At 58.1% G+C, this 16,262-nt stretch overlaps 1 protein-coding gene across 1 annotated transcript in view; it reads right to left on the bottom strand.

Moving 5' to 3' along the window:
• Positions 1-2,359: 2,359 nt before the first annotated feature.
• GRK5 (G protein-coupled receptor kinase 5) overlaps positions 2,360-16,262 on the bottom strand; it is a 195,067-nt gene continuing 181,164 nt past the window's right edge. The window contains exons 11-16 of the mRNA XM_012642435.1: positions 14,542-14,631; positions 12,856-13,064; positions 9,520-9,657; positions 5,396-5,533; positions 4,715-4,846; positions 2,360-3,002 (exon numbers count right to left, since the gene is read on the bottom strand). Of these exons, the coding sequence (XP_012497889.1) occupies positions 2,904-3,002; positions 4,715-4,846; positions 5,396-5,533; positions 9,520-9,657; positions 12,856-13,064; positions 14,542-14,631 (806 nt within the window). The 3' untranslated portion in view covers positions 2,360-2,903. The remainder of the gene's footprint in view (positions 3,003-4,714; positions 4,847-5,395; positions 5,534-9,519; positions 9,658-12,855; positions 13,065-14,541; positions 14,632-16,262) is intronic.

A 16,262-nucleotide genomic window follows, 5' to 3' on the forward strand; every position in this document is an offset into this window, starting at 1 on the left:
AGAAACACTCTGCCACCCGTGGCAGAGACCACCCCTGTCCATCGGGGACAGCAGCTCATCTCCTCAAAAGTGGAAGCAGAGACGCTTCTGAGAGACCCGACATCACGTCTCACCTCGAAGGCACGAAGTCAGTGAACGTACGGTGAGAAAAATGTCACTCTTGGAGCAGGAAACACTCTTCTGCGAAGAGCTCAAATGCAGTAAAGGGAGTTAGAGCCACTCACTGTCCAAGTATGCCTTCTCCTGGACAGGCGGATGGGTGGAAGGGGTTGTTTGTTTTTAATTTAAGAACATTGTTTAAAAAATGCAGCTCTAGAAACCAAGGTTGGAGTAGGAGAAGGTGGGGAGAAGGGCTGATCTTTGGGCACTGTTCTAAAGACTTCCCTTCTCTTGCTCCAGGCAATGGATGGGCCAAAAGGAACAGGAAGATTTAATAGGCCAAGTGACTCTGTCCCTGTCTACTACGGGCACTTGGGGACAGGCAGTGAACACGAAGGAAGACTCAGGTGATCGTAAGAGTCCGTGCTAGGCCTGTGTGTTGGTATCGCTGGAGCGTGTGTGACATAGGAACACGGCAGCCACAGGTATGTTTCCTTTCTTGCTCCTTTGGGATTCTCTACTGCAAATGGGCAGTGCGTTGGTTGACTTTGAGGCACAAAAAGAGACAGCATCTCACACCGACCCATTCGGCAAGGACTGAGTTGCTGTGGACGGGGCAAAGGGATGAACCTACAGGACAGGAGGCTGGGGTGGGGTGCTTGGGCTGGTGACCGTCCCAGGATGATGGTCTTTCTTTTCATCAAGAAAGATCAGCAGGAACTTGAGGATCTTAAAACACTGTTCCAAGAGCTTCCCACTTCCTTGGCAGAACCTGAATATGGCTGCATTTGTTTTGTATTCAGCCCAGCAAAGGTAACAGAAGCAGCCTCATGAGACAAGGGCTGGTCTTGAAGAAAATAATACTACATATTAAAAAGATTTGAAGGAAGCCCAACTATCCCATTTGTTTGTTAAATGACCTCAAAATGATCAGTCCCAGAGGTCAGGCCCCTTTATAGCAGCATGCCCCAGGACCCATGGGCAGTTTGGGGCAGGGCACAGAAAGTGGGACACGGAGCTGCTGTGCTCACGACTCTCTTCCCTGCAAGCTGCCTGCGTCACCCAGAGAAAAGTGTTCAGAACAATCGCACAGGAAGCCCCGCTGATGGCCTACAGCAGTGGTTCTCCCACTCTAAGGTCACTGGCATGATCTGCTGAGCTTTTCAAAGATGCATATTCCTAGGCCCTGCTCCCGGAGATGCCCATTCTGTAGGTTTGGGGTGGAGCCTGGGAATCTGCATTTTAACAGGAGGCACCAATGCAGGTAGTGCAGGGCCCACACCGTGAGAAACGCTGGCAGTGGCGGGGCGGCTGAGACCAGTTGTGAGGCAGAATTAGATGCCAGGGACTCAGCCAGTGCGACTCACCACTCACCCTGCCCTGGAGTGGAGGGGAGGGCCGATTTGCTTTTTGTCACTTCATGTGACAAGGCCGCAGGGGGTGGCCAGTAGCTCCCTGGGGCTAGATAGTCATGCTACAAGGGCCAGGGACTGCCTTGAGAGGGCCGTGGTCCAGCAAAGACACCGAGTCTCAGATGCCCAGTTAGATCTTGCCTCCATCCCAGCTCTCCCAGGAAGGGATAACGAGTTTGCCTTGAGCTTTTTTGGTGGCCCCAGCCCCTGCCTCGGGCATCCTGCCTGCCTGGAGAGACCACCTCACCCGTGCAACGTGGCCCAGCAAACTGGTGGGGCCCGTGAAGGTCTCGAGACCCTGTGATCACTTTGGGAATGTGCCCAGGTCCCTGGGCAAGCTTCCCCACACCCTCTACAGACACGAAGGTGGTCATTCAGGACGAGCCCAATGATTCTTGCTTCCTGCCGCTTCCATGGGCCCTAAGGGTTTGGGACAGATGTCGCTCCATGAGTAATCCTTATGCTGCCATTAAAAATAAAACAAAAATCCCCAAAGGCAAGTCTCTTGCAAACTACTGGCTTAGCAGTCAGGACCTGCTGAGAAACAAAGAGGCCCAGGGCCCACCAGGCTGCGAATGTCCCTCTCTGAGTACCAGCTGCCTTCCAGAAGGAAGAGGAGGCAGAGGCGGAAGGAACCATGGTGCACCCCGTAAGGAGGGGCACACCCTGGGTGATGCCATGGGCCTCAGTGGAGGACATCCTGGCTGGGACAGGGGTCGGGGGAGTGCCAAGTGTGTCTCGAGCATTTAATTCAGACGGTTACAGCCAACAGGATGGTGACTCCGATGCGAGGAAAAGGTTATAGAGATGGATGTAGGTAAATACAACCAATCCTTTAAAGTGAGCTGTGAATCATTTTCTACATTTAATAAAAACATTTTCTCATTTGAGGCTCTGGAAGTCTTGAGTCACATTTTTTTTTTGTAAACCCCTCCCCCCTAAAATGTCTTAAAACACATGGCTTAACAGTGGCTGCACAGAAAATATACACCCTCAAAGTCAGACTTTCATTTAAATACAAATATACAAAATGTAAACTGAGACAATAGAGAAATTTACAAAACTTTTCTTTAAAAATAATAAAGACAAAATTCAGTTCTAGTTAGGACGCTATTAAAATACGTGCAAGTTGTCAGATCCAATTGGACTTCTATTGCAATGTTCGACAAGGACAAATCCAGTCCACCCCGGCTGGGGCCGCCTCGGAAAACAGACCTGAGTGGAAATTTCTTTGAGAAACCTCGAGGTTCTACGTCGACAGGTGGACGGCCTCCTTCCTCGGCTCCCGAAGGGCTCCCCCGGCCGCCCAGCCAGGGCGGAAGCTCTGCCGGTTCCGCTGCTAAGCAGGAGGGTCCGGGCCGGTTCCGCTGGGACGTCAGGCCGGCTCGGGAACTAGCTGCTGCCCGTGGAGTTCGAGCTGACGTGGTTTGAATTTATGTGGTGGTTAAAACTGGTCTTGGAGCTGGGCGAACTCCTGGAATTGTTCTGGTGCTGGGGTTGGGGTGGGGGAGAAAAGGAGGTGGAGAGAAGGTAAGAATTAATAGAACCCCAAATCAGGGGGAGGAGGACCCTCCTGCAATACCCACGTTGGTTCAGCCTGCAGGCCCTGAGTTAGCCTGGCTGGGCTGGAATCCACTTCCTGGCGGAGTGACCGCAGGCATCATTTAATCTGTTTCCTCACCTGCAATGTGGGCTACGAGCACCTTCTGCACAGGGTTGTTGGGAGAGTAAAACGAGGCCGTGACAGCAAAGGGCTCTAGCAAGTGGCTGGCCCCGGGAAAGGCTGGCTGCTGTCCTCGCTGCCTGGCCCTCCCCCAGCACTCCCGCGCTGGGCCCTGCAAATTGCAGGGAGGAGCAGGGGAGGGACAAGGAGCATGTGCTTTGTAGGGCCAGTGCCGGGCACCATGCTAAGGGCCACCGTCCCCCAGCTTACTGTCTTCTTCACGACTCTGGGCGGCGGGTATTTCTATCTTGATGTTTCAGGTGGGTAAACTGAGGCTGAGAGTGGCTCAGTAAGTCGCCACATGACCAAGAAGTGCCAGGGCTGGATTTGAACTGGGGTCCATGAGACTCCACAACAAGGTCTCTTTCCAGGGCCCAGCCACAAGGAGGCAGGGAGAAGTCATTCTTTCTGGACCTTCGATTTTACCTGATGCATTTAGACATTATAGTTTTACATCATTCAAACATGAGTATATTGTGCAATAGGGTGGGAAACGCACGTGGAGTTTTTAGACAAAACCACAAGCTCAGAGGCCTCAATCTGCATTTTTTCTCCATGTGCCTGACCCGTTTGCCCCAGATCCCTCACAAGGGCTCACCAGATGTGGGCCCTGGGCAAGCTCCTTCACCTCTCTCAGCCTCGGTTTCCTTATCTGTGAAGTGGGGCAGCGGCAGCACGTGCTGGTGCTCGCACTTGGCCAGGAGGCCCCGGGGCAGAGGCGCCTCCCCAGTGCTTAGACAGCAGCCTGGCGCGCAGAGGTGCTCAGTCCGTACCGGCTAACTGAACGAAGTGTTGGACGGAAGCCCAGGGTTTTGTGGAGATTAAACAGGAGAAGCCTTTGAAAAGCGCCTGGTCCACACAGGCTCCGTACACACCTGCCCTCGCCCTGTGACCAGAGGGAGGAAGCTGCGATTCTGGGGGCCTGGGGGGCCACAGCTGCGCCCGCCTCCTCTTCATCCCCCTGGGGAGAGACAGGTGAGGGACCAGGTGGGAGCCTCCCAGGCTCCAGGTGGGACACTGGGCTGTGGCTTCCCGAAGGGCCAGGCCGAGAGGGGGCGCTATCGTGGCCGCCTTCGTGGCACTGAGGTGGGGCAGGGTCAGGGTCTCTCCGGGCCCCTCTGGGGCATTTCTTCGATTCGGTCCACACCAGCCCTTACTCTGGGGACTCAAGGAAGACGGGCAAAGCCTGCTGTGGCTGCCAGCCGGAGGGCACGGCAACCATGACTGGGGCACCCAGGAGCCCTGAGGTCCTGCAGGTCCCGCAGATGCCGCTCCGACTCCTGTTCTCCCTGTTCTTTGTGATGTTAAATCCTTATCTACAAATGGGGGTCTTTACAAGGGCCACACAGCACAGTGGTTCTCAACCTGGGGTGACAGAATTCCGTAGCTCTAGTCTCTACCGAGGGTCTTCCTGCTGCCCATGGGAGTGGGCCAGGGGTCCCAGAGCTGAGGCCAGGACCGGCCGAGTGCGGTTTCTCACCTGACGCTTGAAGATTCTCTGCAGTAGCCCTTTCTTTGGCGGTTCTGGAGGGTGACTTCGGTTCAGGTCTGGCGAGAGGGTACCGTTAGGTCCAAATACATTCAGCTCCTTAAAGCATTCTGTTTCTATCATCTGGGGAGGTCGTGCAGAAACACGGTCCGTCATCTGGGCTGGATGGGAAGTCCAGCGGCCAAGCCTCCGGGACCCACCCTCCCTGGAACTCCCCACCCCGTCCTGCCAGTGGCTCCTGTAGTGGGCACAGCCCCTGCCGTGCTGACGACCTTGCTGCAGCCTCACTGGGAGAACAGAAGGCGCCTGAGGGGTGCACTTGTCTTCCTGCCACCAAACCCACACCCTGCTGCCCCCTCACCCCATCCTCCCTATCTTGGTCTAAGCAGCTCTAACCTCTCCCAACTCAGCCTCTTGCGCCTCCGGCAACCGCCCATTTTTGTCTTCATTTCCCAGCCAAACCTCTCCGGAGCCACCTCTACGGGCATCTCTGTCTCGCTCCCTTTTCCCTCCGGGGCCACTCCAGCCCCAACCCGCCCTCACCCAGGCCACGAGGGGCTGCCCCGCAGCCTGAGCCGCAGCTCCTCTGCTGTCCTCGTCCCCGCTGAGCAGCATCTGAGGGGCTGATTGCTCCCTGCCTCTCAGAGCAGAGCAAGTGACCACCCTGCTCACCTCGTTTTGCCACGGGATGGACACGGAGCCCGTGGAGAACTTGGAGTAGAAGTCGTCATCCGTGTGGTCCAGGTTGACGCCCTTCACGGTGGAGAACTGCTCGATGTCCAGCACGTCCTTACAGTACACGGCCCGGGGCTGAGAGGGGCACAGGGCGCGGTCACACATCGGTCCTGCCTGTGGCTCCGGCGTCCCGGGGCCAGGCCTTGGGGTTTTGATGGGGGAGCAGAGAAGTGTCTTCCCCAGGAGCTGTACTGCCCTTTCGCAGGTCCACCAAAGGGACGCTGGCCAGGGTGAAGCAAGAGCTGGGGTGCCCAGATGCCCTGTCCAGGGCTCCTTCCTGCCATCCCTGCCGCACACACACCACACATCACCCCAGGCCTCTCTCCAGGCTGGGCCGAGGCGGGAGGTAGGGCACCTCTGTCCCTAAGCTCACTCTCGGCACCTCCGGGCATCCCCACGCCCCCGTGAGATATTCTTGACCCTAAGGCCCACAGAATCAGGAGGGTGGCAATGTTCCCAAAGTCATCTGTTGGATGAGGGGTTGCAGTGGCCACAGTGTGGGGGCTCTGGCCCCCTCCTCCACAGAGAGAATGAATGCTGGGGACCTGGGGCCAGAGCGAGGACCTGCAAGGGACTCTGCCTCGAGGGGAGCGTGCAGCGGCTGGAGGATGGCCCGAGAACAGCACCTGCCCCTTCTCACGTGAGAGGGCAGCGAGGGGTGGTGGTTTAGCTCCGAGGCTCTGCAGCCTGACACACCTGGGCTGCAGTCCCAGCCGGGGTGCTTGGGAACTTTGGGGAAGCCATATTCCCTCAAGGCCTATTTCTTCACCTGCAAAATGGGGATAACATAAGCACCTGGGCCGTAGGGCTATCGTTAAGTGCTTGCTACTAAGCCTGACTGTGAGCTACTTTTATTCAGGTGGGAGCACTTTTTATCTCCCTGGTCCATCAGCCGTGCACTGGGGCCTGCTCTGTGCCAGGGCAGAGAGGGACCTGGCTGGCCTGTGCCCTCCAGGAGTTCAAGGGTGGTGGGGATGGCTTCCCAGGGGATGTGGGAACATGGGGTCTGGACATGAGGACTTTATAGAGGTGGCTCCAGGTTGGGGACAGAGGGACCAGGGCTGCCTCCGGTCTACTGACATTTGGCTAATTCAAAGTTCGTGAATCAGTCACAGACGCAGCGTGGGCTGCAGTCACGCCAGGAGGGTTCTAGCACTGGTCTCAGGGCACTTTCTGGGGCTCTCCAGTCCTGCGTGCTGTGGCCTCCTGCTTACGGCGTAAGTAGAAGGCAGTCCCCGGCACAGTAAGCCACTGGGCCAGGTGCGCGTGGGCAGCAGCAGGGCCAGGGAGGAGACGTCTCCCTGTGGAGCTGTGACTCGCCCTCTAGTGCCCAAAGCCCAGCATGTGCTCCACCGTGGAACTCGGCACACTCAGGAGGCACCAGGACCAGCCACGTCATTTACAGGCCCCAGTGCAAAAATGAAAATACAAGGCCCCATGTTCAAAATTCAGAATGTCATGATGGCAACAGCAGGACACGGAGCTCAGCTCGGGGCCCGGGGTGACCGCATAGGGCAAACCCACGAAGCTGGCCCTGGGTGGTTCACAAATGAACATTAGAAAAAAGGAAGCATTTAAAAAATCTGCATAGGAACAGAAGTTTCCCTAGCACACCAAAACCCACCCTTTCGTGGCTATTATTTCCTTGGAATAGTTTCCTTTTAGAATACCTTTATTTTGATTTTAAAAAGAGTCAACAGACCTGAAAAAGATTAAGTCGATAATAGCACTCGTGGTCTGTGAATGTGGCGGCAGCCCTGGCAGTGGTGTGGGAACAAGGCCGGCATGGGGCAGGAGGCAGTGGGCAACGCCGGCCCCAGGGCAAAGCCCCCAGCTCACAGGGGCTCCCTGGGCCTGCAACCTGCGCTCACCACGCACTCCGCTGCTACACAGAGAAGCCCGCCAGCCTGTGGGCTGCAGCTGCCCAGGGACAGGGGTGGCACCAGGGAGAGGACTCTGACCCAGCTGGTGAGCTGTTCTGTGCACACCATGCTGCGCTGCGTGCCATAAGGGACTCTGCCACCTTGAGGCAGCCAGGGTCACACCCAGGGTGACTAACCATCCAGATCTGCCCAGGACATAGGACTTTCAGTGCTAAAACCAGTGCAGTCCTGGGCAAACAGGGACGGGCAAACAGTTGGTCGCCCTGACTGTCAGAGCTGCCTCCTTCCACGCTGCTCCTTCCCGCAGCCCTGCCGGGCCAGCGCCACATGCAGGACCTGCCACTCCCCGGCCTTCCCCTCCGAGCCTCCTGTTCTTTCCTCTCGTGACTCGTGTTTCTACTGTTATTTAAGGGCCATTTGCTGACACCTCTCCTTCTCTGCAGACTGTAAGTTCCATGAAGGAAACAACCAAATGTTTTGTGCCCCGTGGCGTCCCCCTGGGGCCTGGCACAGGGCCCGGAGTGTGCAAGGAGGTTGAGAAATATTTCCTGTGTCGTGACTAATCTTATCCCATCACCATAGCAACGGATAGCTCAGAGGTCACCAGGATGGCTGCCTGGGTCCTGACCTTTGCCACCCCCAGCCGGGGTGCCCACCTCCTCCCAATCCAAGACAGTATCCCAGTGACACAGCTGTGACGGGCATCCGGTCACTCCATGTGGTTCCCAGGGACACCAAGTAGTGGCCATTCCCGAGGCCCTTGACGCAGAAACAAACAACAAATCCTGGCTGGTGGCATCTCCTGTAACACGGCGAGTGGCTCTCACGCCTGGATGCACGCTACAGTCACCTGAGGAGGCTTTAAAAACTCTGAGGCCCAGGTCGTATCCCAGACTCTCTGGGGACTGAATCTGAGTATTTGTTTCATGCTCTGCAGGGATTCTGAATGGGCAGCCGGGTCAAGAGCAAATGCCATAATCAGTACTTTCCTCCTCACCCGCTGAAGTTTATCTGTAGGTCAAGTTTGCAGCATTTGGCGACTTTTACTCTCTGCATTCTCGGCGGCCCCTTCTTCCCCCAGAGAGCATCACCTGGTTACCCCCCAACACTGACAACGTAACCAGCCGGGTGGGGTCAGTGGTGTGTTACCACCGACACCATCTACACCCAGTAGGGCCCTGGCTTCCCAGATCTGCTGCCCTCCTGCCCTGCCCCTGAGGCCCAGGGAATCCCCACCTTCAGAGTGCCAAGGACTGTCCCCACCTCCTCTGCACTGTGTTGTACAGTAAATGGTTAACACCTGGCTCTGGGGGAGGGGGATGGGAAACCTGCTTTATATTAACAGCATTTGCCGATTGCTGCAGTGTAAATACTCCCACTGGCTGCCGGAGGCCACCGTCCTGAGCGCAGAGCGGTGCATCATGAGCTGTGCATAAGGAACACGATGGCTTCAGCAGCCACTGCTCCCGTGGCCTGCACAGCCCCTGGCTCAGCCCCACGCCAGCTAGGGGTGGGTCTCAGTCTGCAGGAGCTTGGAAAGAGCAGAGGCAGCACAGGCCTCCCTCCCCGACTTCCGATTCACACGGCGCAGGCGCCAGAACCGCAGCACGTGAGTCCGCCCCGCCCCTGCCAGGCCTGGCCCCCCTCGGCCCGAGCTTGAGCCTGTGCTTCATGGACCACGTAGGGGGCTTTCAGGGCTTAGCTGGGCTCTTGTCTCACGCACCGACTTGGGGACCCCGTGGGGAAGATGCGACACCGTGGGGTCCCGGCGATTTGAGCTGCTGGGCTGCGGGCTCAGCTTGTTCATCGCTGTGCCCCGACCTGAACCTAGCATCACAGCAGGCGCTCCGGGCACGCTAGTTGAACCGAACCGAACGTGGCGGCCCTCAGGGCTCCTGAACACACTCTCCATTCAGTTCTCGTCCACCCTCAGTCTTGGGGCAGGTCAGGGGAGTGGGCGTCCCTGGCCTCACCGGACAGGTGAGGAAACCGAAGCTTAGAATCACACCCCGTCGGCACTGCCTGGCATGAAGTTCACCTGCAGCTTGGGCAGGGACTGGCTTGGAGGGAAGGGGCAGTGCCTACTCTTTGGTCCCCACAAAGACAGTGACGTGCCCCCCACTCTGAGTCAGGGCGGCCTTGGGCCTGGGCCGGCTGGGGAGGAGGGAGGCTACTCACGTCTGGAACGAAGGGAGGCTCCAACATCCCGGCTTCTAAGCGCTTGAAGTTCATGTTCCTGAAGAAGGGGTGTCTCTTGACCTCAGCAGCCCCCTCCTCCCGGCAGCCCAGCCTCTGCTTCGCGTCTTTGGTGAGCAGCTGCGACGAGACAGAGCCCCGTGAGGCGCTGAGCCTTTCCTCCTGCCCGGAGGCCAGAAGAGCTCGAAAGATTTGTGTTCCTCGTCTTTCACGCGTGTGTTCTTGAGCCTCCCAGACGTCCCGCCTCCGCAGTGTCTGCGCCACCCTCAGGTACCCGACGGACACTGCCCCACCCTGCTAAGGTCTGGTTTCAGGGTCGCCTCCGTGCCGTTGTGTGCATTTGTGGTCACAAAGCCACAGGGAGAGCAGGGATTTCGTCTGCTTCTCCCACGACTGCATATCCAGGGCCTGGGGCACAGCTGGCACCTATTAGTGTTTGCTGAGCTGAGAAGGGCGTGAGGAGTGGGTTGGGTGGGCCGGGCACAATGGTAGCCAGGGCCTGGGGCTTCTGCTTTTTTTAAGAAAAGCCAGAAAATTCAGCTTATTATGTGAAATTTCTTTCTTTTTTTTTTTTTTTTGAGACAGGGTCTCACCCTGTCGCCCAGGCTGGAGTACAGTGGTGTTGATCATAGCTCACTGCAACCTCAAACTCCTGGGCTCAAGCCATCCTCCTGCCTCAGCCTCCTGAGTAGCTACGACTACAGGCGTGTGCTAATTTTCTTTTCCTTTTTATTTTTTTAAAGATGGTGTTGCCCAGGCTGGTCTCAAACTCCTAGCCTCAAGTGATCCTCCTGCCTTGGCCTCCCAGAGTGTTGGGATTACAGCATGAGCCAAAATGCCTGGCCCCTCCTCATTTTTAAATCTGTGTGTGGCTGAACAAGACACCCACCCAGGTGCTGCCTGCCTGCAACCTGGCATCAGGTAAATGGCTTGCAACCATGTTGTTAGGTAAAGAGTTTGCAACTGCGACACCAGGTGCACATGCACCAGGAGAAGCGAGAGGGAGAGAAGGTGTGGGGTGGGGAGGGTGGGCATTCACAGCGGGCTTCCTGGAGGAGGCAGACTAATGGGCTAGAGGGACAGTGAGACCAAGATGGCTGAAGGGCCCGAGGGAGGGGCTGGAGAAGGGTGGGGAATGCCCAGTGCTGGACTCAGCAGGGACCTGAGGAAGGTGGAGGCTGAGGTCTAGGCCTTAGGGCTGGACCCAGGGGACAGAGCAGTGAGACGTGTGTATTTTTAGACCCTGGGTGCAGGGGAGCAGTTCCAGGGCTGTCAAGATGGGATGGGGATAAGCCCTGGGGGCCAAGGACCGGCTTCCTCGCTGTGGGGCAGCGGCCCTCTCAGGCAGGTAGGGCTGAGCCACCTAGAAGTAGCCCCGAAGGTCTCCTTACAAGTCAGGCCCTGCAGTGTCCTGAGCCCAGGCCAGTTGGAGGGGACAGGGCAGGCCTGGCTGCCGGATCTGAAAGGCTGTGGTTAAGGGCAGGAGGCTCAAGACCAGAACCCAAGACTCCAGGGTCATTCGTAAGACAAGATGGAGCAAGGCCAGAGGCCTCAGAAGGACAGTGGTTTTGCGCCCACGGGCCAGGACTGCACAGAGCAGCAGGCTCGATGCCGCCCTTCCCGCGGTGGCCACCAGGGGGAAGCAGAGGGACAGCAGTGCCCCGGGGCTGGCGGCAGCAGGAGCTCCCCAGTCTGGAAGCCACAGTGGGTGACTGGGGCACGGGGTGGGGGCGGGGTCCTCCGTCTCCTCGTCCTCTCAGCACGTCCCATGTCCCTTGAAGTCTTTAAGACCTGCTTCTCTGGATTCCTGATCCGGACCTGGAACAGGTGGCGATCCCTGGTCCAGTTTGGTCACTCTGGATAGATACCTCCTGATGGGGTGGCCACGCATCACTGGCACCTGCATCTCCACGCACCCGACCTTTGCCGCCCTGTTTCCCCAGCAGCCCCACCCCCACCCTGGCTGCAATGACCGTCTGGACTTCGAGGCCGCAGCCACACTGGCCGCAGGCCCCGTGGTTTGGGCGCACGTGTGTGCACACATTGTCCCTCCCTCAGCCTCTGTCACACATGTAAATGACAGATCCATGGTTCCTCTTCTTTTGGACGTGGTCAGATGGCAGATCCAGCCCTAACTTCCTCCTCCCCTGGCGCTATGATGTGAGAATGACGCTGGTGAGAGGAAGTGGCCGCGCACGGGGCAGCCGCGGCAGGGGCAGGGCCTCCTGGGCCGCAGGCTTTCTACAGGCAGAAGCTTTGCTGCTTTTAATCAACTCCCTGCCTGCTCCTCCCTAAACAGAGGCCTGGGTTGTTCCTGCGCACGCCGAATCTGCCCAAGGCCCCTGGGATTCAGAGGCGAGTAGAAGAGCAGCCCCACCTGGGGCTCGGGCTGCCCATCTGCTGCCTCGGGTGCAGCACTCCGGGGAGAGGACGTCTGTGGGCTTGCAAGTGCGGAGCTGGGCGCTCTGGCCCTGCCTGTGGTCCTGCCTGTCCCCATGTAGCTGGCAGAGGGCAGCTGCCTGCAGAGGGGGTGCCAGCACAGCTGTGCCCAGCACCAGGGGAGGCGGGCCCCAAGGGAGCATAGGGCAGACTTGGGAGCCTGAGAGCCAGGCAGGAGCAGGACGTGGCCATCTCCCCACAGGGCCACGGGCCCTGGTTCCCAGAGGAAGGGCCCGAGGGCCAGCCTGGGCTGGGGGATGGCCAGTGGTCCGGGGTAGACCCCACTCCCAGCTCCGCCAATTTCAAAGGCTCCCGCCAGTCCTTCTTCTAACTGATGTCCCGGCACCCAGCCTGTCTAAATGTCACTCCCATGTGTGCCCCGCCCACAGATGGGCCAAATCTTACTATCCCTAGGTGCTGTCATGCGGAACCCAAGCTGGCGTGACCAGCATTCTGTTTAGCGGATGGAACTTTGTTATAAGATGTTCAAAGACTGTGAAAATATCACCACCTGCCACCTGCAGTCCCTGGGCTGAAGCTGTGTCTTGGGATGCAGAGCCCAAGGGAACACAAGGTCCCGGGCAGGGCTTGCCCTAAGCCCTTTGTACCTTGGGCACCTGCTTGGACTGTCCCTTCTCTGCCCGGTGCTGATGTCCCCACAGAGCTGGATGTGGGGTACCTCACACTGTTCCCCATTGCCCCTCCCCCAGATTTCTCCTGGAAACCTTCGCTGACGGCCAAGGTCCACGGCAAGGAGCACCCACTCCTCTGGCTTGGCGGGCTATGTCGCCCCCGCCCTGGTGTGCACAGACCCTGGTCCCTTCGGCCTGTTGCTGTCCTGGGGACGGGCGGGGGTCAGGGAGGGGAGCTGGAACTCACCATCTTGCAGATGGACTTGGCCTCCTCGGAGAACTTGTGGGAGTACACCTCCTCCGTCTCCAGGACCCGGCGGTCCACCTCCTCCCGCTTCACCTTCTCCTTGCGGCCGCGGAACGGCGACTGGCCCTCGATCATCTCATAGATGAGGCAGCCCAGGCCCCAGTAGTCAGGGCTCAGGCCGTACCTCTGGTTGTTCAGGACCTCTGGAGCTGGGCACAGAGGAGGGGACAAAGAGAGGTGAGAGATGGCGGTGGCAGGACAGAGCCAGCACCCATTCTCACCCCAGCTGGGCCTCAGGTGTACTGCACCCAAGAGCTGCTCGCAGGCCTGGAGTGTCACGGCTGGGACACTCTTCCCTCCGCTGCTGCCACCCACAAACTATGGTAAACACACCTCCTCTAGGGAGCCTTCTGGAAGGACGCTCCTCTGTGCTCCTGATGGACTCCGATCGTGGCTTCGTAACTCTGACCACAGTGGATGGAAATGTCCTGCTCCCTCGATGTCTCCCTGACTAGAACATGAGCTACCGTGTTCGCCACTGTGCCCCACTAACACACATGACACCTGGCACAGAGCAGGTGCTGTACACGTGTTTGTTTCAGTGAATAAAGGTGTGTCCACCCAAATTAAAGATTATTAAAAGTATATCTGGAATTCAAATAACCTCCTCTCTTCTCTACCGTTTTGATAAAATGACTTATAGATTCATCATAGAAGTGCGAAAGGGACAGCTCTGCATCATCAGGCCACACGCGTGTAGAGGCAAATGCATCCACACACATGCTGGTGTGCATACCACAGAGGCGGGGCAGACAGGTGCATGCAACACTGTGTGCACAAGGAGACCCGGGCCAATGCACGGGCAGATGTGTGCGCAGGTGTGCACACAGACCTATCATCCACCCATGCATCTAACCATCCACCACCTATCTGCCACCTATGTGTCACCTATCAGCATTTGCACGGGCACACGCACACTCACGTACAGACACACCCCACAGTTGCCGAACACCCTGCGATCTGAAAAGGACTCTAGCACCAGAGACAGAGTACAGAACCCTGTGCATCTGCTGTTGGCACAAGCCTGGCCAGAGGGCAACAACGTGCCTGCCCCCAGGGCCTTCTGGGCCCCCTCCCCCACCTCCCAGGGCAGGCAGGGGTGTGCAGAAATAGGCCCGGGGAGGGGGATTCTAGGGGACAGGACTTAGGTCCAGGCCTCTTCCTGGCAGCCCCCAGGACGCTGGTCTCAGAGCAGGCTGAGGGGAGGCAGGGCAGGCAGCCCAAGGGCTGGTCCCTGCTCAGAATCACGCCTGGTGACACAGCGGGCTGCGCTCCTCTCATGTTGGGGACCCTTCCGAATGACCTCCCTTTTCTTGGGGTTCCCAAAAGGGCTGTCCGCCAGCCCACCCAGACCCCCACTTCAGTGTGGCCTCCGCCCAGCAGCACTGTGCACACTCTGGCCACCCACAGTGGCTTGGCTTTGAGGCAGAGGAGGGGCTGGGGCTGGGGCTGCGGAGAGCTCAGTTTGGTCAAGTCACCTTGGGGCCCCAACACTCCCGCCCTCCCCACCCCCAGCAGCACTGTGGGAGACGGTGACTCTGACCAGTGACACACAGAGAGGTGAGGGGCTCCAGGCGTGGGCTTGGGGGTGTGGTGTGTGGTGATCAGGGGCCACCGGGCACTCACCCATGTAGCCGACGGTGCCCACCCGGCCGCGGATCAGCTCTCCCTCGGGGATCTTCACGGCCAGGCCCAAGTCTGAGATCCTGATGTGGCCTGAGGGGACAGCAGGGTCAGCAGGTCCCTGGAGCAGCTGTGGACACCTCGCCCCCCACCCCGGCAAGGCCCCCAGACCTGCTGCGTGCCCCTGGGCAAGGCATGCGAGCTCTCGAGGCTTCCACCTGTCCGTTGAAGACAGGTACCCCAATCTGGCTTCTCAGGGTGACCACAAGGCCTCTGGGGGTACGGGGACTAAAGGATGGGGGTAAATGCCTACTTTTTAGGAGTGAAACTTGGAGATGCAAAAGGGTGCCTGGGTCTGGCTGGACACTGGCCAACCTGCCTCATCGAATATCCGAACAGGCTTCTTGGAAGGCTGAGGTCACAAAGTTGAAAACATCTTGGCCTGGTTTTGGGATTACTTCATGGGAGAAATGTGAGGTTCTCCTGACATTTTGCAACAATTTGCTTAAGGGGAAAAAATTATAAAGCAATTTGGGAAGCAACTCCCTGACCTGCCTTGTTGGTCTTTGGAGGTTGCTGATTTTTTCCCTCCGGAGAAACAAGGAGGGGAAAAGTCCGGCCTGGCCCTGCCGAGCCCGGAGATGGGATCACAGCTCACGGTGCAGGACTGACCCCCGGAGGCCGAGACGACACCGTGCTGAGAGCTGTGCTTGGGCCTTTGTCTTGTCTGCAGCTCGCCCCGGCAGGGTCATGGCCACGTCTTACCCCACAGGAAGGAACGTGTCCCCTCCCCTTCCCGGCCTGTGGAAGCCAAGGCCCCACACCAGCCTAGACCTCAGCAAGGCCCAGCTCCAGAGACCCCCGCCAGGCTGGAGCCATGTGGAGTTCCAGGCTCAGCGGCCCCTGACAGGAAAGGGGAAGGCGTGTGGATGCCAGCCTCCAGCTGCAGGGCATCATGGGGGCTCGGTTCTGAGAATGCAGGAGACACTGGGCTCGTCCAGAGAGGTGCAGCAGTCCTGGGCCCTCTGCCTGCTCCCCCGCACAGTAGCAGCCCACACAGACCTCACTCCAGGTCACTAGAGACCTGCCTCCCCTTTCACCCTTCCCTCTACTGGGGGCTCCCGGGGCTTGGGGCCTGATGGGAGGAGCCCCAGTTTCTGCTCTCAGCTCCTCACTAACACTGCAAGGTGACCTTGGCATGTTGGCTCCTATAAGGCTCAGTCTTGTCATCTGTAAAATGGGTACAGGGATGTCGCCCTGCCCCTCTCTGTGCAGACGGGAAGAGCTAGTCAGATAAAAGATGTGCAGGCTATGTTCCAGGTGCAAGAGCCTCAATAGTTGCAAGGGGTTACTGTGGTTGCTCTTGTTACCCCAGGACTCACACCCAAGAGAACATAACCACGGTCATGCTCAGATAATGATGCCCAACACATTTATAGCTGCTGGAGTCACAAACAATTTCCCCTCAAGCTGTCTTGTGGGGGCCTCCCCACCCCTCCTCCTAGTGGGCAGGGCAGGATGTGTCTGCATTTCACAGAGGAGACATAAGGTGCAGAAAAGTTGCTGGAAGGTTAAGCATTTGCCCACTATCTCTGAAATTCTGGAAACCTCATTCTCTTAACACTGCCTGTTCACCAAGCAGGAGATTCACTGGAGATTCACTGCCCACTGCCTTCCCTGGGTGCCGTGGTCCCATGGTCAGCCTTGCCCCGTCCCTCTCTGGG

The sequence above is a fragment of the Propithecus coquereli genome, unplaced genomic scaffold, assembly GCF_000956105.1.
Source record: "Propithecus coquereli isolate 6110/MARCELLA unplaced genomic scaffold, Pcoq_1.0 Scaffold179, whole genome shotgun sequence".
Lineage (NCBI taxonomy): Eukaryota > Metazoa > Chordata > Mammalia > Primates > Indriidae > Propithecus > Propithecus coquereli.